Source organism: Neltuma alba, unplaced genomic scaffold (genome assembly GCF_004799145.2).
Source record: "Neltuma alba isolate B1F8T4 unplaced genomic scaffold, ASM479914v2 tig00011673_pilon, whole genome shotgun sequence".
Taxonomy (NCBI): Eukaryota; Viridiplantae; Streptophyta; class Magnoliopsida; order Fabales; family Fabaceae; genus Neltuma; species Neltuma alba.
In genome coordinates, this window is record NW_021636315.1 from 1 (window position 1) to 23,504 (window position 23,504).

At 30.7% G+C, this 23,504-nt stretch overlaps 2 protein-coding genes across 2 annotated transcripts; one reads left to right on the top strand and one right to left on the bottom strand.

Annotated features, from left to right (window-relative positions):
• Positions 1-117: 117 nt before the first annotated feature.
• LOC114716500 (tRNA (adenine(58)-N(1))-methyltransferase catalytic subunit TRMT61A-like) lies at positions 118-2,026 on the bottom strand. The gene is made up of 3 exons (XM_028901489.1): positions 1,291-2,026; positions 662-906; positions 118-564 (listed from the first exon to the last, which is right to left on the bottom strand). Exons 1-3 carry the CDS (start codon positions 1,737-1,739, stop codon positions 323-325), a joined length of 936 nt encoding a protein of 311 aa, XP_028757322.1. The 5' UTR covers positions 1,740-2,026; the 3' UTR covers positions 118-322.
• A 16,828-nt stretch (positions 2,027-18,854) lies between these two features.
• LOC114716502 (auxin-responsive protein SAUR71-like) lies at positions 18,855-19,824 on the top strand. Its single transcript, XM_028901491.1, has one exon. It carries the CDS (start codon positions 19,001-19,003, stop codon positions 19,418-19,420), a length of 420 nt encoding a protein of 139 aa, XP_028757324.1. The 5' UTR covers positions 18,855-19,000; the 3' UTR covers positions 19,421-19,824.
• Positions 19,825-23,504: the final 3,680 nt, after the last annotated feature.

A 23,504-nucleotide genomic window follows, 5' to 3' on the forward strand; every position in this document is an offset into this window, starting at 1 on the left:
GAACTAGCTAAACCAGTATGGCATATGGATGCTACTTTCACTTAATTTTAGCTATTATACTAGTAAGGAAGTAGGTTGCAAGAAGGACCTATCAGAACGTTCTCCCAAAGCAATACATTAGATTGAACAAAGCATTAGTTTTAGCTATTATACTAGTATGGAAGTAGGTTGCAAGAAGGATCTATCAGAACTTTCTCCCAAAAGCAATACATTAGATTGAACAAAGCATTGTTACTTGAGGGCTTGAGGCTAAAATTAAAAGGAGGTCAAAGATACAGGGCTTCATATCTGGTACAAAATTGGATGGCCGCTTGTGCACTCCTCATGAGAGGCATTTGAGTCTTGCAAATGTCAAATAGCCTGTGTGACCTCTTGCTTCACCATTAGGCCTGGCCATAACAGTAGAAACACTACTGCTACTGCTAAGCACATTGCTTCCATCAGAACATTGCCTTCTCTTGCAGGGAAGAGAACCATTGGCAACGTTCCCTTCTCCTGCAATCCCATCCATTCTCTCTTCCCGAATTTCATATGTGCGTAGGAGCACCTCAAATGTCCTTATATCTATGCATGTGCCAAAAGAATGCATACCAGTTAAATAGATTCTTTTACACTCACACTCACAAAAAGAAGGAAAGAAAAAGAAAGAACACAAAGGTACCTGTGAAGCTGGTTTGAAGTGTTTCGCATGATCGTTGTACTTGTTCAATACATGGGGAGAATGAGCACAGAGTTCCATCCTGTTTTAACATTTTTGCAGCTGAAGGAATGGCTAGCCAAGGTTGGGGTAGATCGAGAAATACAGCATCAGCTAAACCAGCGAATTCATCAGGAAATCCCTCGCCCTGGATGTCTCTCACATTCACACTGATCAAGGTGCTTAGACCTGTCCTCTCAAAATCTTCCCTAAAATGAGATCAGGACCAGGTTAACAAATGACCCAAAATTGTAAATTTATCACAATCTAAACCGTATAAAACAAAGAATAGTAATGTAAATTTCTCCGCTCTCTCTCACCCACACACACAGACAGACTCTCTCTGTAACCATCAAATGCTTTTTAAAATCGTGTTGTGGAGTTCTCACAGAAGCAAGTGCCGTTAAAATAACAGAGTTGCTCGATCAACTAGCAGAGAGGCATATAATTGTTTGTTTCAAGAAACATACCACATAGCTAAGGTAATAAAGCAAACAAGTGGACCTGTAAAAGATAAGAACATATACGCCAAGTATCCAATAAGATGAGAGCAATTTCTGAATTAAGAATCTGAATATTATCTTTTTGGTTACCTAGCTGAGGCAGCTCTTTGTTCATGGAAATCAAACGTATAGACATGTCCTGCAGGAGCAACGGCCCTGGCAAGAGAAGTGGTCAAAGATCCACTTCCAGTTCCAGATTCCATAACCAAGCAACCAGGAACAATCTCCAAGTACATGATCACAAAGCTAATATCAGCAATATAGAGAATCTGAGTCCTATGGTTTAATACAAGAGTCCATAGCTCTGGAGTAGGAGCCAACAAGTATACAAAACCACCCTTGTTACTGAACACCTTGGAACCAAAAGGCTTTCCTATCCAGTCGGAATGTTTGAAAACTCCGAAACGATTCTGGAGGACAGAATTTTCAGACACCGTCACAGGCTTCATGGTGTCATGCCTCTCATAAACAATAACCAAATCGCCATTACTAATGAATCGATTGAAAGATAGCTTGTTAGCAGGATTACAAGCCAACATATTAGAATTCTTCAAATTCTTCAGCGAGGTCCCAAAAGAATAAATCGGCTGTCAGAAAATAAACAACAGAGGAAACCAATGAAATAACTGATTTGTGATGTAGAATATAATCTCCAAAGTTATGTGGAATTCCGACGAAGGCACGAAGCGATTCGGAGAACGAAGAAGCAGAACGAAGAGGGGTATAGAAGAAATCCTTGATAGGAGAAATTTATTTTGAATAAGTTAGAGAGTGCTCTGCATTCCCTTGAAAGTCTAAGTAGGGCAAAGCAAGGAACAATAATAACGGTCACTCCAACTTCTAAACCCTAGCACCATTAAACTCCGGAGTCCAGAGGAAGAAGAGGAAGCATGTTCTGACTTCTGCGGTTATCTCCTAAACGCACCGTTACTCTTTCCTCGATTTTATTTTCACGGCCCAACTCGACAAATATCTGGGCTAGATTAGATGCTTTGGCCCAAAATAAAAACGCTTGTTATTTTGGGCCTCTTTAAGTCAACAGAGGGTTCGTACATGTTTGGGCTTCCATGGCCTCATCTCAAACAAATGAGCTTTAATCCATGCAGTAGCCGGGCTTTTGTTTATTCTTGAGCAATTGGGCTTCGCGTCTCCTTTAACCTTTTAGAAGAACAATAACTCCCTGATTGTTTTTGTATTTCTTGTGTGGGGAAATATCTTCTTTTGTTACTAGATTTCACTATTTCATGATGGGACGAGGAGAATATCAGATAATAAAATACCCACAAATTTCACTACTAAAACTAGTACAAAATTAAAAGGCAAATAAGTGACAATATTTTAAAAAAGAATATGAGGCATAATGGAGCATCCTGTCCTGCCTCGTCATCATTCCATTCCAAATATAATGCAAAAGCAGTATTTGAATCTCCTTAATTGATCTTTTTAATTGTCCACTACAAGAAGTCTTTTCGTCTTGATGTGTAGCCACAGTTTTACTCTTAGAGACTGATTGTTATAGGATTTTATCTCTTGAGTTATTGGAGGCTTTGATTTGGTTGCTGCTTAGAGGGTTTGAAGAACTTGTGTCTTGTGAACTTTTTCATAAATTGGTGTCTGGTGTGTGCTGTTATCTTATGTATGATCATCTATCTATACTTTATTTTTTTCATATAATATAATAGACTTTTTATTTTAAAAAATTGAGCTTCTCAAATTAAGTTTCAATTGGAAGTTATTAGTCATTATGATTGTAATCCAACGGTGTTGAGGAGGACTTAAAATTAAATACTTGTTTTTTGAAAGAAAAAAAAAAGGTAAATCCCCATTTAATTCCCTTATATCACACTTAATCGAGAAAATCTCAATTTAAAATATTCAAATTCAAAAAGTGAAATTTTTCAACTTTCAAGGAACAGTGTTTAAGAAAACAGTGCATTTCGATCGATGTTCTCAACATTGAGAGATGCCACAAATTTCAAAGATTGCCCAAGAAATTATGGAGGGGAGGGTCAAAAAGAAAGTGCATCATTTTTGTACCAAAACAAGAAAGTGCATTTTGATATTGTCCAACAAATTAAAGAGATACACCATAATTTTCAAAGATTGCCCTGCAAATCATCCAAGTTTGCCTCTCTTCACTTTTTGGTTGTCTCGCGTATATAAGGGTGCTTCGTACAAAACTATCATGGTGTCCAATAAGGCTTTCTGCAACATTTGTCAACCATTCCATGCCACTACTTCTCCTTCATCATCATTCCAGCTTATATATTCATAGGTTTTCTTTTTCAAACTGTAAAACGGATTTCGTTTCAGGCCCTTTTCCCACTTCTGTTATGATCTCATTATTAAGGTTTCAACATGCATCATTGCAGCACGTCGTACATTGAGAAATTTGCTTTTAAAAAAACAGGGGTGTTAAAATTCAAATTTACTTTAGAAGTTTTCGCTTGGGAGTGGTGGACACTTGAATTTTTTTTTTTTTGGGTGTGCAAATTTATTCTAAAAGTTTAAAATCATTATAATATTGTCATCCTATCGTTTAAAAAACTAACGTTGATCGTTAAAATAGTGACATTAATTGTTAACATCTTTAAGGATAAGAAGTAATATTGATACGATTTCAAACTTTCAAGATAAGTTTACACCTAAAAAAAAAAAAAAACTTCCTAATGCCCACCACTCATAATAAAACTTTCCTAGACAAATTTACACCCTTGACCCAAAAAACAATTCTAGAAATTTAATTTGGCTTCCTATCTCTTGATATGTGGATATCAAGCCCAACCGCCCTAATTTACAACTCTTGGTAGTATTTTGCAACTCGAAAAACAAATTGCAAATCACTTAGGTGGGAAAATTAATTACCAACAGAATTGATTATACGATGAGAAAACTTTCCTCTCAAATTGCAATTACTTGACACATGAATTCTAATCCAATATGATGAATGTGATATTCAAGCCATTTTTATCACAAACTACCCACTATTTGAATTACTCTTATTTTTATAATCTAATGATTAATTAAATTGGATTGGGATGGCATTTTTAAAAAAATAGAGGTTAATTGGACTGGGAAAACAAACATGGGAAAAAGAGACATTGAAGAGTGTATTCAAATATTGGCTAAAAAAATATTTCATTTATTCAAAATCTTAATGGATGGCAAAAAAAAAAACAGAGAAAAGTCTTAATGATGTCAACTTCAAGTGAAAAACTATTGCTAATTCTATCTTAAAACTAACACATTTCTCCCCCTCTAGAACAGTAGACCAAAATATTTTTTATTTATTCTGTTTAGGCATAACTGATCCACCTCACAAGAGTGAGAATATGGGGAAAAAAAGGCAGAAGAAAGAGAGAGGGAGATAGAGAGCCAATGTATTTGAGGGAGTATTCATTCATGATATGAAATAGTAGCAGTATATTCTCTATCTTATTTTTCTTTTAAATGATGACGGATAAGTTATTAACATTGAGAATATTTTTCAACCACTTATAAAATTTTAATCAAACAAAACATCTTGAATTTGGACAGCATCAAAATTTCAAACTTGATCTTTTATTTAGTTAAAAAAAAAGATTAAATACTAATCAATATAATATTAATTATTTAATTCAATCAAATATGTATATAGTTTCATTACATATCTCGATCCAAAAACGGATGATCTGAAATTCAACACATGCAATTCAATAATTGAACGATGGAGATGATTTAAATGCAATGTCGCCGTGTGAAAGATGAAATTGCATTATATTGTAAAGCCTCCTGGTTTTATTATTGTTGGTAGAAAGCAGCATGGACAAGATGTATAGTACTATCTCCGGTTCTTAATATAAAATCCTGTTTGATTTTTATTTTGGTCCTAAATATAAAATTCTAATCCATTTGTCTTTAATATTTAATTAATTTTTTTTAAGATAGTCCTTCTAATAATTATAGTTCTAATCAATACACTTGATCAGTAAGGATATTTTAGGAAAGACAACACCTATTTAGAACAAATAACCAACTCAACTTATTTCCTTAATCTCCTCAAATTAGTCAACTGGCTCTTATAATTAGGACCAGAAGTAGTAATAGGAACGAAAAGGACAATGGAAATAACAAACGAGGAAGGAACATAATCAATTCTAAGTGTTGAATATTTGAATGGATTCATTAATTTCCCGGAAAGTTGAACGAAGAAACTGGAAACTGATGTGCGCATGCGTATATGAATGAACGTGGTATTGATTTCTACTTTCCTGGAAATGGCTCAGGCATACCATTTCACGTACATCAATTATCAGTATTCAAATTTCCAAGTCAATGCTTAGACTTTGACCAAATTCTATTTTATTCTCCCTCACACTGCTCTATCATCATTTTATAATTATCTTACACGAAACCACTTTCAATACACACACCGAGCTGCTTGAATCTTCTTTTCTTTTTGTTTTATTTTCTTGGAGGCCAGAAAATAATTGACAAAACCTCTCAGCAATATATAATGGCATGTTTTACACGGCAAGTCAGTCACGTATGGACATTTAAGAAAACTATTTTTAGTCAACATCGTAGCGTAATTATAAATGCTAATCAATTATAATGACCACATACACTGAAAAATAAATTTTATTTTTTAAAAAAATTAAAATGTTTCAAATCTTAACAACATTATTAGCTGACTCCTTATTTCCACTCTAGGCATCAGGAGATTTTTATTATATTTTTAAAATCTAAACAAAATAGTTGGGTGTTGTTGTTGTTGATGGTAGTTTTTATGAGTAAAACCAACCTTTGCATGGCATTAAATGGGCAAGTGGTGGGGAGGACCATAGAGTTATAAATGAAATCGAATTCACAACTTTTCACATGTAAAGAAATTTTTATGCCATTATATTATAAGGGTATTAATATAGATCTTTTCTTTTTAAATGCTGGCAATTTCCTTTTGATTTGTATCACATGATTTATTTATTTGAGAACTTAAATTTAAATGACTTTTTTTTCACTCTACTCCATAGAAACACCGCAGAAACCATAAATTCAGTAAAATAAACAGATGATTTGTGCTCTCGTCCCTAAATGAATATATAAAATAAGAACAGACATTTACTTTTAAATACTTATTTATATTTTCAAACTATTACTCATCCGATCCTTAATATAAAACATATTTAACTAATTTAATTAGATTAAAGAAGTTAAGTAAATTAGTTAATTATAAAAAAATATGACATATTTTTTTCAAAATATCATAATCATATATTTGATTATAGTTAAGAGAATATCCGTAGAGGTAATTTAGAAATAATTGATAAATATAATAAATAGGCTTTATATTTAGGACTAAAATTAACTTAACAATTAGATTCTATATTAAGAACCAGAAGAATACTGCATTAGGCCTGGAAGGAGAATTGAAAAAGGATATTCCATAGTTCAAACCAAACAGGGCATGGATGGGGGAAGTGTTTGGAGTTTTTGTTTTTGGTGTGGGGGTATTAGAGTATATTAACTAAAATTTAGGTGCCGTTAGTGTAATATACTCCTCAAAAAATAATAAAATAATAAATTTGTTTAGAAAATATATTAAAATCGTCGTCCATAAGTTTATTAAAAGATGAAGCAGTAGTTAACCACATGGAAAGAACCGGAAATTCAATGGTGGGTCATACATGTACGTACGGTTGGACGATTCAAGTAACAACTTTGGACTTAATCGTTTCTTCTGTTTTATCTTTTTTAGCCCTTTTATTTTTTTAAAAAAAATATATTACACGCCAAATTAATCTTTGATATATTTGGATTTTTCTCCTCTCATTTAATGGTGGACATCTTTGATTTTGACTATGAAACTGACATGAGAGGATTATTATAATTATTACAATTATTTCATGTGAAAACGTAATTATATAATAATATTCTGTGCTTATCCCCGCATTACCTGCTGATCCATCTTTTATTTAATTTAATTCCATTAATTATGTTTAAGCATATTTTGGCTTACATCAATGGACCCCTTTTTTTTCTCAATATTTCTTTCTAGAACGCGCTCATTTCATCATTTCATGATGATCTTTTACCCCATTCAAGTCACATCACAATTAAGAATATTTTGGTATCCATCAACGGACATCTTTTATTAAGGACGAAAATCTGTCTAAAAGATCCGTCAAAGGTGAAATTTGAACATAAAATAAAATAAGATTTATGTGATCAAACTTATTTGGAAAAAACTGTATTTGTAAGTGTAATTAATAAGGTGCATTGTAAGGACAAATAGTTTTTCCCCAAAAAAATCTAATTAATGTAAGGTAATTTTATAATTTTTAGTTGAATTACTTATTATTTTGCACACAATCATCATTTCATATTAGAAAATTCGTGATTTTTTGCTCAAAAAGAATGAATATAAATATCAATCTTCACGTTCGTTAATGTTTTATATTAATATCTGATATTTAGCATGTTAAGTCAAATTCAAATATTATCAAATTTAATTGAGAATAACTAGCAACAAAATAATTAATAAAAAATACAACTATATCTTTTTATCAAATAGAAAAATATATTTAATAGTGATCATTGTCATGATTTATTGGCGTTAATCCCAAAAAATTAGCTATAACAACTTAGAGACAACGTTTCAAATTGTAATGAATGTTAATATTATCAATGAAAGGTTAAATAATGCTTGAATGTGATTCAATAGTTTTATATATCAGGTAGTTATATTAAAAAATAATGCTCCCATTTAGTGTTTCAGTATAAAAAAATTGTGCGCAGAAAAAAAAATAATAACAATTATTAGGGGAAACCTGAATAATAAAATATTTATATAATACTCCTCTTAGTCCTATTCAAAAGGCCTGTCAAGCATGTTTCATTGAAACAAAAAAAAATCTTAAATTTCATTAATTCTTATTCAAAACTTAATAACTTTTATTTTTATTCTTATTTAATACATATCATACTTTATGTAAATAAAGTTAACACAATAATAATTAGAAGTAAATAAGATTAAAAAATATCTTTTCTATCTATCCTATAAATAAAACCAGAAGAGTACAGCACATCTAGCATTTGACAACGGTGATATCTTATGTTTTATATTTGAAGGAGGTGGCTTGAGGAGGAATGGCGAGTAGAATGCCGTGTCAGGATTCGGGAAGTGGGTGGATCGGTGTGGACGTCCTCTGTACGGCCACGACCGTACGGCACTACGGAATTCAGGACAGCTCATTTTCCCTCCACTCTCGCCCTGCCCCACGCGCATCGCTTCCTTCGACTCATAACTGAAATTAAATCCCTCCTTCAAGGATCTTAAATGCATATTTATATTTGTCTAAAATCATTTATATTATACAAAAGAACTTTAAATTTACTCATATACGAGTATGTTTTTATTTTTAAAAAAGAGCAATTTTATGGGAAAAAAATTACAAGGGTAGTTCTGTAATTGTGAGATTAAATTTAAATATATTTTACACCCAGATATTTTTTATTTGCTTCTATATTTCATTGTATTTTCTTCTTGTTTCCTTTCTTTTGGCCATTTCATTTCGTTCAACTAATCCATTTTTCTTTTTTGTGATGGTGTCTGCATTTGATAATTTATCAAAATGAGCCGTCACATATATATTATGATTTTTTTGACCGAAACATGCATGCTTGCATGATGGATGAAGAATAATATAATTATGATGATAATGAAATGTGGACATACAAATATATGGATAAGTTTTGGCCAATTCTTGAAGGCATGAAAAACGAATAAATTAAAAATTATTGGATTAAACAAAAAAGAATTGAATGAAAAAGCAAAGGCAACAGAAAGCATTGAAGCCGCTTGCCAATAAAACCCAATTAATAAAATTTATGTCTCACAAGAAAACAATTCCTGTTGCTTTCTCCATGGCTTTGCCTATTAAACTCTTACTACCTCCAGTCCTTAATATAAAATCTTATTTGAGTTTTATTTTTATCTTAAATATAAGACTCTAATCCATTTTGTCTCTCATATTAAGTTGAGTTAGTTATTTGTAATAAATAGGTGGTGTTTTTCTAAAATATACTTACTAATCAAGTGTATTGGTTAAAACTACCATTGTTAGAATGACTATTTTAGAAAATATATATATAAATATGAGAGACAAAATAGATAAGAATCTTATATTTAGGACAAAAATAAAAATAAAAAAGTTTTATATTAAGGGCTGGAGGTAGTATCAAACGGTGATACCGCTTTATTTTCTTTTATGTGCCCTTTTTTTTTGTCAACGCATGTATGTGGGAATATTTTCGGCATCTTCCGTAGGGCCTTCTTTTAATACGTTGTTTCAATTCGACCCTTTCTTTTTAAAAATTCAGAAACCATGCTGAAAATAAATAAAGTTTAAAGATGAAACGATGAAACTAAAATTGAAAGTGGAGGTTTGGGGGGGGGGGAGGACTGGAAATTTATTTTTTGTCAGGTGGGACCAAATACCTCATTGAATTAGAAAGGTCTAAGTTCAATTATGCCCTCCGAACATTTATTTCCATACGGGAAAGGATCTCTCCTCCTTTTTTCTACCCATCTTCTTCTCTCCGGTTTTTTTCCGTTAATGATAAGATTAATATTTGAATGGTTTAGATTTTATTTTTTAATCCAATTTTAAACTATTCATCTCAAATTTTAGCAGTTTGAATTTATTTATTTTTTTTGTTTTGTAATTTTGTACGTAGATAATAATTTTATATAAGATCAGATTTGGATCTAATGATTTAAAAATTAGAAGGGGAGGAAACAAGTTGGGAGGAGGAGGAGGAGAGCAGGTAGCCTAAAATAAAGGGTAGCATAATGTGTTCCCTTATGCATCAAAAATTACTCTTTGTTACCAATGAGAATTAGGTTTAGTAAAAAAAACCAGTCTCTTACAACTTAATAAACGAAAGTACGAATCTCTATTAAGAAATGTACTCACATTTAATGCTTCCAATAAGAAGATATTACTTGTGCCTAGCCAAAAAAAAAATCCTCATTATGGTCATTTAATCTTCTTTCTTTTCTATATCTTATCATTATCAATTACCAGACATAAATTTTCCCATAAAAAAATTCTTTGCATACTCTTTCCATCTCTTTTTATAAGAAACAATCACTACCTCTATATTGTTCCTATTTATAAAAAAAAAAATTTACAAGATGTCTTAAATTTTCTTGATTAGTTTCATATTTTGCCTTCATTAATTGTTTATTTTGATATTCAATATATTTAGTGTCTTATTTTTTAGACGTTAATTTTTTATTTTAGTGATTTTATATTCTCTCTCTTAATCTCTTACCCCATAAATAAGGGTGGTTTTGAGAAGGAACTTATAATTTTTATATATTATTATTTTTTAACTAATTTTTACTAATGTTTTAATGTGATTTGATCAAATATTTCTTATAAAAAAAGTAGAAGAGAGTACCGAGAATATGAGGGGTCATAATTTTCCCCTGGCCTTTTCTTTCTTACCTTCAAAATTGATTCTTCACAACAAACCGCCCTTAAGAATGTGTTTGGCTCAATAAAAAAAATGAGAGGAGAAAGATTTTAATGGAAGGAAAAGAGATGAAAGGAAAATGAGGGTTTTAATATTATCTTGTTTAGATTAATATGGGGAGAGGGAAGGAAAGAATTTTAATGTTACCTTATTTGGTTTAAAAAAGAGGGGAGGAAAAATATTTTTGTATGGACAACTTTACCTTTATATTATTTATGTTGCCTTTTACGAACTTTATAAAGTAATTAATAAAATACAATCATAAATAACATTTAATATATAAGATTAAATTTTTATAATTAACAAAATTAAATAAATACAATGATAATACATAATTAATAACTATAATTGGTTTTACATCTAAAATTATACTGATTGTTTTCTTGATTGTTTTCTTTCTCTTGCATTGCATCTGTCACCTAGAGAAATTAATAATCATATCGGGACAAACAAATTAAATTCCTTGGAATTGTTCCAAAACATCTCCCTTAAATGCAATATACACTCTTTTGGTCCTATTTATGAGGCACTTTCAATATATTTTACACAGATCAAGAAAAACCTTAAAATGTATTAACTCTCCATTAAAATATAACAATTTTCTAACTTTACCCATATTTAATATATACACATTTCAAAAAAGATAACTACCTATACCATAATAAATAAAGAACAAAATAGTACGTTCATACTGAAAATTTAATGAAGTGACTTATAAATAAAACAAAAAAAAAACTTTCTCTCTTTGCCTTATAAAAAGAACCGGAAGAGTAGTTGAAAAGAAATGTTTACGGTTTCCATATTCTATATTTGAGTTTAAATATTTTTCAAAGATTGACAAACATCATTTTGAAAAACGAGATGGACGACAAACATCAAATTAAATTCCTTAGAATTGTTGGAAGACTGGCATGATTATTGAGCCAAAAATCTAGAATATTTTTCAAAGATTGATAATTTTCTTTCAAACAGATTCAAAGAGAAGACGCAAACCTGCCATGCACCAAGAAAGAAAAAGAGACAAATTGAGAAAAGACAGAGAAGCTGCCAGATAAGCTGAGTTCAAGAGAGTAGAGATGGAGGCTGCGGCTGATAACAAACACGGGGTTTACGATTTCCTTTTGGTAAGGATAGAAGGGTAACATGGGATTATTAAAAAAAATAATATTAGCGTATTAATCAATACTAGACAAAATATTTTTTCCCCCTCCAAATTCTCTCAATTTTGGTAGGGAGGCTTATGAAGGGAGAGGAGAGAAATTGTTAAAAAAATTTTCCTCCCCTCCTAAAATTTTTATCTTGTCAAACAAAGAAAAATTAATAAAATCCCTTCTCCTCCTTTCCATTCTTTCCAAATCTTTCATACCATACGCACTGTAAGGGAAGAAGGTGAGAAGGCGTGGCAAACATTCGAGTAGCCGACTGGCCGTTTGGAGTAGAAGTGATGTCTCATGAAGAGACACAGATTCAGTTTTAACGTGGGCGACGCCTCTCATCACCAAGTCGCCTTCTTCTTTTCAGCATCATACTCATACATTTAAGAATTTTTAAATAATATCTAATTTACCTTTCATTTATTATTATGTTGATTTTGTTTATATGAGATATAATATATATATATAATAGGCATAAAGTTAAAAAATATTGAATTTTAAATGATAGTTAATGAATTTTAATTTTTTTTTCAGTTATAAAACATTGAAAATAGCTTATAAGTATGATAAGAGGATTATTTATATCCCTCAGCATACTTTATTAATCTCACAAAAGCACTCCAACTTTTCTCTCTTTTTTATTTGCCTTTATTTAAAATAAGATTATGTTAGAATTAGGGAAGCATCCAAGTTGAAGAGGCAAATGGCGGTGCCGCCAATGAATCACTCCCCCTCAGCCATCACTGCCAGTGCCAAGCCATCACTCTCCCACGTCACTTTTTCCCAATTCTAATCGAATTTTATTCTTTAACTTTATTTTAATACTACCTCCGATCCTTAATATAAGACCCTATTTAACTTTTATTTGGTCCTAAATATAAAACCTCAATCCACTTTGTCTCTTATATTTATGCATCTTTTTCTAAGATAGTCCTTCTAGTAATCATAGTCCTAACTAATATAGTTGATTAGTAAGGATATTTTAGGAAAGACTATACATATTTATTACAATAACTAATTTAATTTTTTCCTTAATCTCCTCAAATTAGTCAACGGGGTCTTATAATTAGGACAGGAGGTAGTATTCGTAGTCAGTCCGTATCTGACAATTTGCACAGTTGTATCTTATCCTCGTTGCTTATTTCTCAAGTATTTCCAGCACAATAAACAAAGGCATGCACTATTAATTATTTTACGCGTTTGTGTCCTCATGATTTGAGATGGAAATGATTAGGAAGTTATGCTCGAATTTTATATAATTATACCTCATAATAATTATTTTTTTAATGAAAAGCTATGTGAAACGCTGAAGTAAATTAACATAATTTTATGAGAATATCCTGCCAAAAGATATCAATCAATCTTAGCATGGAGGAAATAAATTAATAATAAATAGTTACATGAATATACTAATCCTAGCAGAAGGGATTTGGCTGCTTAAAGATGAGATCTTGAAAGAGAGTTAATGTAAATGCAGAAAGAGCTACATTTAATTGAGCATCATAATACTCGAATTTAGCACGATTAAATGGCTACTCGAATTTAACACGATTAAATAGCTATATTAAAAAATAATTGTATGAACTTGTTCATAAATATTTGTTAATATTGTGCAAATATTTTGGGTTAATACAAAACTTGGTCCTTCAAGTTTACTCTTATTTTAGTTTTGATCCCTCAAGTTTCAAATCATAAATTTCGGTCTATTAAGTTTTTCTTCATTTAAAATATTGGTCCTTATAATTCAATAAAAATTTAGACATCAAAACCCATGGTTTGAAACTTGAAAGATCAAAACTAAAATGAGAACAAACTTGGGGCACCAAAAATTATATTAATCCAAATATTTTTATCATTTTCAAAGTTAACAACAAATTCTTAACAAATAAAAAACGTAAATTTACACGAATCATTTCTATATATGTTTTGCTAAATTTCACAAAAAATATTTTTATATTATGAAAATAAATAAAATTTTGTATGATTTAAACAAAATTCTAAAAGTTTACATTATGAAAATGGGTCATGAATCTTTATACATTAAACAGAGTGCGGAGGTCAATGGTTGGATGTATTTGTCAATTCCACATGATTGGATATTTTGAACTTGGAAATTTCAATCCGTCCGTGACAAACTTAAAATATACGTCATCAAAAATCTTTGAAGTGAAAGGGAAGAAAAAGAAATTTGCTGTGATGACCATCCAAATACATTGGATATAAATCGTTTAAATCTGATCTAAACCGTCTAAAAAGGTGTTTGGATATTATTAAAAATAATTTTTATAAATCAAGATAAATTTTCTGCATATTTATTTCTTATATAGTAAAATTATTTTTAAAATTATAATTTGATTTTTATCTACATACTCTCCTAAATGTTACCTTCTCTGAATTTTGCGAAATGAGATGCGAGGATTGGATGAAGGGCGCGTGAAAGTTACGGGGGAAAGTGAAGGAAGCTAAAAAGAGAGAGAAGAAGTGGGTTTGGGTGGGAGAGAAAAGGACAAGGGAAGGGACGTTGAGGAAATCTGAAACGGACATCCTTGCTCACGGTCACGGAACTGTACTGCAACGGACTACGGACTTCCATATTTCTACGCCTTTTCCACCCCCTAATTCTCCTTCTTCTCTTTTATTACCTTTTTTTCAATTTCTTCAATCATTCTTTTTAATTGTTTTCCTTACGTTGTGCAAAACAAATTATATACTGCCTTCAGTCTTAATTATAAGATCTAGTTAACTAATTTGAGAAGATTAAATAAATAAGTTAAATTAATTATTTGTAATGAATATATGTTGTCTTTCTTAAATATCATTGCTAATCAACTATATTGGCTAGAACTACCTTTATGAGAAAGACTACCTTGAAAAAAAATTACATAATATGAAAGACAAAGTAGATTGAGATCTTATATTTATGACCAAAATAAAAATCAAACGAAATCTTATATTAAGGATCGAACGCAGTATTTCTTATAAACCGATCCAGCCGAAATAATGCCTTACTTTCTATGTTCTTATTTATTTGTCTTTCAAATAAACATTAATAAAAAAAAGATGAAATATTGGTGTTGGAGCAGCTTTTGTTTAGAGATCTCTTAACTGAAAGAGGGATTCGGATTCTCTTTTTCCTTTTTCTTTTTTCTCTTCGTTACAACCCTATCGTTGAATTAAAAAATATGAATGGGTTGGGATTTAATATTTTATACAACTACTCTTCTGGTCTTTAATATAAGACCTATTTAACTAATTTGATTAGATTAAGGAAGTTAGATAAGTTAGTTAATTATATGAAATGTGACACGTTTTTTCTAAAATACCATAATCATCTTTCTTAATACCCCATCTTCCTCTTCTACTTGATTATAGTTGAGAGAGTATCCATAAGGGTAATTTAGAGAAAATTGATAAATATGAGAAATGAGTCTTATATTTAAAACCAAAACTAACTCAACAATTAGGTCTTATATTAAGGACCGGAGGAGTATTATATTTTCCCCCTATTTTTAGATAATTTATAGTTATGGCCTGTTGAGGTTAAATTTTTAAAAATTAAATTTATTTATCTTTCTATTGTCTAATTTTATAATCATAGTTCTATAAATTAGTATATCTCAATCAGAGTGTTTGGGAAGCCCAATAAGCACTTTTTAGAAGTACTTTTTCGTAAATCGAGATAAACTTTTTCACATATTTATTTCGTATACCATAAAAACACTTCTGAAACTATGGTTTTGATCTTACCATGGTAATTCAATAATAATATTAATGATGGAATGAGGAGAAAGAAAAAGAGAGAAAAGACAAAGAAGTGATCCAAATCCCTGAAAAAACAAAGGCGTAGCACATAGTTTAGCAAATATGACAGTGATTATTTGCATGCCTCATGATAAGGAAAAAAAAACTTATACTACTAATTTGATTTGCAATTCGTTGTTCCGGAATGCATTAATTTATTTGGAAGCTCGCCCCTCCACATTTATTTTTCACTACATTTTCCTCCATAAATTTCAACCAGTGGATTGTTACAATTTATATGATATAAATTTAATATTTTATAAAATTATTATTAAAATGTAAATAAATAAAATTTAAATTTCTTTTAACTTATACATTCCCTTTCGTCTTATAAGTTATGACCTTCGAAAAAAATTGATTGTCCATTTTATAAGTCATTTTACACGAAAATATGAATTATTAACTACTTTTTTTTTAATTTTATCCTTTTAACATTTTTCTATAATTAGAATAAGAGATTGCATATAAAAGAAATGAGCGTTTTTGAAAATGAAACATTGAATGAGAATAAATTGATAAATTTATTGTTTTTAAAACGATATTATCAATTTAATTGCACCGTAATTTTTTTTTTTGGGTACATTACTCTTTAATTTTATCAGAAGCATCTTAGAAGCATATAGGATCCGAGAGAGAATATGTGCGTGTGCACGCCCACTTATTAAATCAAAGCTTGATGATATTCAAAATTCAAAGTGAAAGTGATTAATAAGATAATAAAATGATATACTCGTAGTATTTATAAAAAAAAATATTGTTTTATGAAATGTATAGACGTTAGATTGCAATGTGAACGCTAAAATTATACAGGATGAATTTGTGAGTGGAAAGTCAACTTAATACGTAGGATGAATATATTTATTTATTTAACAAATTAGCATGGCTTATCCAGCAACGAATGATTAATTGCTAAAATTATGTTATTAATCAACCAAAAGAGAAGGACAATAACATATATATTAGATATTCAGCATTGCTGATCCTTGGATTTCTAAATGTTGACACGAAACATAGATTTCTTTTTAAAAAAAATTTAATTTGGGCCAATGCTGTAAGAATTAATTAATCTGCCTCCTAATGATAATTTGACCTAATCAAACTTCTAGATGGTTTCATTTTCCCATTCAAGATTTGATAAAATGAAAAAGAAAATCCTAAATGCAACGTTGTTGTATTTGATGTGATTTTAACCATATATCACTAAATGGCTTTTAACCATAACGAGAAGACATAACCAAATTTGATGTAATTCTGAAAATTGGAAAATTATCCCTCCGTTTTTTTTTTGCCATAAAAAAATATTAGAGCATTAAACAGAAACCAACCAAGTACAAAAAAAATCAATAAATATTTCCCAACATTTCTATCAAAATAAATTTTATATTAATAAATAAAATACATGTATATATACTCTAGCAATGTTAATGGAAAAGGTCTCATGACTAGTAATAAAATCTCTTTAAAAAATCTACAGTGTAAGAGGATTAGTCACTGCAACTAACGGTAATGAGGTTCAACAAAAAAAAATGTAAACTTTTCGAATATAATTTTTGTATTTTTATTATTTGAGAAAAGATAACAATTAAATGTATACTCTAGAGGTATATGTGAATAGTATCTCGTGATTAGCACTAAAACTTCTTTTAAAAGTTTACAGTGACTAGTGATAGATACCCTGAGTCCAACCAAAAAAAAACTTCTTAAATATAATTTTTATATTTTTATTATTTGAGAGAAGATAACAGCTAAGTTACAAGAAAGGAACAATATTTGTGAGGCATAACAAATGTTGTAGAGTTAATTGGACCGTGAAAAGGGGGTGAAAGAGAGCATGCCACCTATATAATATCTTTGATTCTATCCAAAATTTTCCTTCAAATTGAAAAAAATATTACTAATATTTGAACGGTGATAAATGTTCTGACATCCACATATCTCCCACTCACACACATTTCAAGGGTAACTTCCAAAACCGCCATGTAAAGCCAGCAACAAAAAAGGCCAAAATAAAATAATGCAAAATCCAAATTTCCCAATACATCATCACTTTGTGCAGAAAAAATCTTGTTTGACCTGAAGGAAAGTTCTAGGTTTGTTCTCTTTGCCTATCAATAAATTCACGAATAATTATTCACTTTTTATATAAATTTCAATAATTTGATTAATCGAGGTGATATGAAGAAGATATGTAAAAACCAGTATTCTAAAAAAAAATTTAGTGGTATTCAATGTTTTAAATTAGTTTTTAATGTATTTAAGAATTTAAAATATTTTTTTAGCAGCACTTAATATTGTAAAGTATTTTTTGACACAATTTTATTCTTAAAATATTTTCCATAGTAATAATAAGCACTCTAAACTTGGAACATGAATGTTATTAGAAAAATAACTTAGAAGACTGGATATAAAAAAACAAATTACTCTAGTATATGTTGTGGTACTGAAAAACTATTTTTGAACATTGAATGTATCAAAAATTCTTTTAACATGTGTTATAAATAAATATTTGAGGTGTTATATAGTATTTAACTACATAAAAAATATGATTATCATTCTGTTCTATGTATGAGTCACTTGTGTTCATGCTCACTTATCAGGGGATGCACTAAATTAATAAAAATTTTCTCACTTCCCCCTTAAAGAAAGAGGATTAAAAAAATGATGTACCCACATTTTTTTTATTATATTCGGTATGGATAAAATTAGAAAAATTCTAATTTTATTGATTACTACATAAATGACTTATATTTAAAATAATTTTTTTTATAAATGACTTATATATAACAAAAATAAAACATAGTAGTAGTTGTAAATTAGAGATATTAAAAATGTAAAATCGCCCTAAGATGATAAAAATACATCCAAATGGCTGCCACTAATATTTCCCAATAGAGGAGATAATTAAATAAATAAGTATTTAATTTAAAGTTTAATGATATCGTACATTAATGCAATATGGTATAATAAGCTGGGCCATTAAATGTGATTTGCTCATTGTTTTATCCCATTTTATTATTTAAATAATAATTTAATTGTAAAATGAATTGTACCTGCCAAGTACGCTTCCCTGTACCTCTCAAACTTCCTCTCAGCATCGCCATGACTCTCTCTCCCCTCTCTCACTGCCCTCCAACTGCACAGTCCCCCTCTCCGTCTTTTATATATACATATACTCATCACAACTTCTCTTTCCTCTTACACCTACCACACTTTCTCAATTCTCCTCTCTCTCGCCAATTCCATACATTCCTTTCTCTCTCCACTGTCTCCTGCTGTTGATTTTCCTCACCCGCCGGTTCCTCCTGGCTCCCAACTTTGAGAAGATGAAGCAGTTGATTCGCCGGCTCGCTCGAGTCGCTGATTCGTCTCAGTACAGTCTGCTCCGATCCGAGTCGCGCCACCGGCGGCCGCGCCTGTCACAGTCATTCCGATTGGTGGCGTCTTCCAAGCTTCGGCGATCGCATACGGTGCCGGAAGGTCACGTGCCGGTCTACGTAGGTGATGAGATGGAGAGATTCGTGGTCAGCGCGGAGCTTCTGAACCACCCGATCTTCGTGAAGCTTCTGAACAAATCGGCGCAGGAGTACGGGTACGAGCAGCCAGGCGTGCTTCGAATTCCCTGTCACGTCTTCGTCTTCGAGCGCGTCCTCGAAGCGCTCCGTCTCGGCCTCGACCATGACGACGACGACGCGCGTGACATCCACGACCTCCTGGGCTCTCCTTCCTCTGAAGACTTTTGCTAGGATATGGCTTCGTTGGGAGAAACAAAAAAACAGAGAGATAGAAAAGAAAGATAGTGAGATCTTTTTCATTTTCATCTTTCTTCCTGGTAGCTTGTTTTCTTATTTTTGCCTGTAAATATGCCTCACCGTCATCTAAAGGAGGACAGAAATTTTATTTGTTGATCTTTCTTCTGGCTGGTCGCTCCAACCTCTAAATTCTGATACCGAAGATACTGCCACTCGACATCTGAAGGCAGCTGCTCTTTCCTTCTTCTTCCTATTTTCTTGGGAAACGAACAGAAAATGAAGAGAAAGGAAAAAGAAATCGATGGAAGATTTTTGAGATCTTTCAACTTGGCAACTTGCCCTGCAATTTAATTCCAGTTCCAGTTTGGGAATATGATTTTTGGATTAGTAAAATGTGTAGATGCGTGCGGATGATGATGACGCATAGCAAACTTATCAACAAACAATTAATGACTAACAAAACTCAGGTGCCTGCCATTGACAATTGAGATTTCAGAATGGTGCTCTGCTATGTCCAAGACCAAGAGTGGTGACAATGATATGAGTTCCTTGGATCTCTTTAAATTCTGGGATTAGGCGTAATTTGAAGTTTCTAGGGAAGCAAGCAGCATTCATGGGGCGAGAAAAGCCGATAAATTGGGTGGAAATTAGGATTTGATTCTCTCCCCTTTTCTTCTCTCTCAGTCCTTCTTTAACTCTCAATTAAAAGAAATAAATTTAAATATTAAAAATTACTTAATAAAATATTAAACCTGAAATGCACAAGCTTCCATTCAATACCTAAGGTAAGAAACGGAAAAGGTACAAATACTCAAGTCCACAAAATTAGGCTTGAGATTTGAGAACATGAAGTTTGAGAAAATTGTAAAAAGGCAAAGCGTCCGCTTGGGGATCCGTGCAGTGAGGTGGGGTAGGAGTGTATTTACTGAGGACTTTAGTGGTGAGGATTGAACTTAATCACTATCCTCCCCACTTAATGCTACCCCTTTTTCATTACATGCTCCAGTCTTAGTAATTTGACATGCTCTGGATGTGAGTTTGTGTGTCTTGTTTTTTTTTTTTTAAATATTTGGCAAATTTGGAAAATGATTTGCAATTTTTACAATTTATAAAATATAGTAATTAATTCTCCAATTAAATCTTAATACTCAAGTTTTTTATCTTTATTTCTCCCTTGACTTAAATATGATGGTTATAATTATATCATTTATGATAAAATTTAAATGCTGGGATTTGATTAAAGAATTAATTGCAGTAAACATAAGCAAATAAGTTTAAGCTTTGTTTTTATTCCAGAAAAAAATTTAGTTTTTATATATCTTTAACTATTGATTTTTTTTTGTTAGGCACATATATCTCTCTATTAGAGTTAATTTTGTTTGAAGCATTATCTTGCATTAAACGTGAATATCTCATCTAACGGAGATTTAAACATTAGTTCACCATACTGTTAGGGACTAATCTCTTCCACTAAATTTATTCCCGCTGTTAAATTTTAAACATACAAGATGTTAGATATGTTTATAAGATCTTGTGGTGCCCAAAGAAAATTACATCTTGGCTGAGGTTTTAAGAGGAGGATCTCTAAAATGCTTATACAGCATTGTCCTATAAGATTTGGTGCATCGTCCTTCTGGTATTCACCTAAGGGTTTTCTTTTTCAAACAATATGGTTAGGTGTAAGCGGGACAATTATAGTCAAGTATGGTGTGTTTGGGTGACACCCCAAACCATGGTTTGGGGAATGAATCACCCAAACACCCACCCAAAAACCAAAACCATGGTTTTGGAAAAAGCAAAATTTTTTTGCTTTTGGAGAAAAGAGAGAGAGTGTGAGAGCCTATAGGATATGTATCTTGTTATTTTTTTTATAAACATATTTTTTTATAAACATATTTGATCTTATATTTTATAAATATATATACATATTAATTAATTATTAATTATATTATTTTATGTATTATTAATTATGTTAATAAAAAATATATTATTAACAATTTTATTCCTTCAAATTAAAATATATCATAAAATATATTTTTTTTGTAATTATCATATTAACTTATGTCTTTTTTTTAGTAATTTGTATATATAAAAAGTGCTTCTGATAACAACTATCCAAATACTCTCACTTCTCAAAATCACTTTTTCATAAAATATATTCTTTCTAGAATCTATTCTCTAAAATCATTTTTCCAAACTACGGTTTGGTTTCATCCAAACACACCCCAAAAATTTACGAAGGAAACACTGCGGCGGGTCATAAGAAAAAGCAGCGTCGTGATTGATTGGGCCTGGCCTAGGCCGTTGGCGGGTCAATGATGTAATTTTCTTCACCTCCAGTGGCATTTGTAATCCTTGCGATAAGGCGTTGCCGGGTGGAGATATCACTAGAATGCAAACGTCATTTTCCTCTCGTATTTTGGTCAAGGACAATGTCGTCATTTCGTTGCTGCCCTTGTACGGTGAATATGATGACTTCTGGTGCTAATTATAGCAGTTAGTTGATTAATTTGAAGAGATTAAAAAAATAAATTAAGTTAGTTATTTGTAATAAATAGGTATTGTTTTTTTTAAATATCCTTACTAATTAAATATATTGGTTAAAACTACTATTATTAGAAAGACTATCTTAAAAAAAAAAGTATAAATAAGAGAGATAAAATAGATTAAATTTTATATTTAAAACTAAAATAAAATCAAATAAAATCTTATATTATTATATTAAAAAGCTAAGGTAGTGTTAAGTACGAACTTCAGCCTGCCCAAAAACATACCAGTACGAATGTCCATTGCCAACAGATTTTTAGATTAAACGATTGGAAGAACTTGGCAGGCAGCTGATAGATACGAGAACCATCACCACATTATTCATTTTTGTTTATGTCAAATTTAAATAATGATATAATCTTTTATAATTACTTTTATTTGTCAAATACTTGAATTTGCGTGTTAATACTTTCTATATATGAAATCTGGTATCAGTACTTTTTATATATAAAAACATATCAGGTACTTCTTAGTTACTTCCTCCGTTCCTTATTATAAGAGACAAATAACCGAAGTACGTTGATCAAAAAAACAGTTAAAATTAGTTAAGAACAATTAATATATAAAAAGTATAACTTTTTTCCAAAAATGCCCTCATTAATAAGAAGAGAGAGCATGAGAGAGAATAATTAAATTATTAAAAAAGAGAAGTGGGAGGGAGGAAGAGTGTGAGTTGGAGATAATAAATATGGGTAAAATAGTAAATCAACACAAAAAAGTAGAGACAACTTGTAAGTGTCTCTTATATATAGGAACATGCCATAAGCATCAAATGTCTCTTATAATAAGAAACGGAGGGAGTACTAATTAAATTTTCAAACAAGAAACTTTCTACCAAATTAAAATCAAATCCACTACGGAGACATTTATAAATTGCTCTATCATTATTCTCAGCAGATGATTCTAATTTTGGTTTAATAGTACATCCCAATAAGAAATGGCTGTACTTGTTCAATTTATTTCTTTCAACTTGGATGCCGTGAGACAGACCTTGAAAAGTTTTAGAATAAGGAGGGATTCACAAATTCTCCGAACTTGTAGCACACGGGACCTTGAATCCAAATACATTATGCACAATAATACTTTCTCCGGTTCAAAATATAAACTAAACTTTCTTAAAAGAGTTATTTTTTTAATAAGATAACATTTACTTTTATCCAAACATTTAATGCGATTTTTTTAATTTTATCCCCCACATATTCTCTCTTCTCTTTAATTTATTTATTATATTTTTTTACTTATTCTCTTTATTAATAAGGGTGTATTAGAAAAAATAAATATATGTCTTACATATTTATTGTTTTAAATTGATTTTAATTAGTTTCTTAATAAACATAATAGATAAAATTTAGTTTATATTTTGAGTCAAAAGGAGTATAGATGAAGGGATGAGCAGCGGGTTCAGCCTTAATGTCAGTAGAGCAATGCTAATTATGACGAGATTAAATGCAATAAAGTGTTTTAAAAGGTCTGGCTTTAAAGTCATTTTCAGTTATCAGATCAAAAAAAAAAAAAAAAGTCATTTTCAGTT

Coding starts and splice junctions, on each gene's coding strand:
- LOC114716500 (XM_028901489.1), bottom strand. CDS start 1,739: ATGTTGGCTTGTAATCCTGCTAACAAGCTATCTTTCAATCGATTCATT. Junction 907..1,290: donor CAAAGAGCTGCCTCAGCTAG/GTAACCAAAAAG, acceptor ATCTCATTTTAG/GGAAGATTTTGAGAGGACAG. Junction 565..661: donor ACTTCAAACCAGCTTCACAG/GTACCTTTGTGT, acceptor GCACATGCATAG/ATATAAGGACATTTGAGGTG.
- LOC114716502 (XM_028901491.1), top strand. CDS start 19,001: ATGAAGCAGTTGATTCGCCGGCTCGCTCGAGTCGCTGATTCGTCTCAG.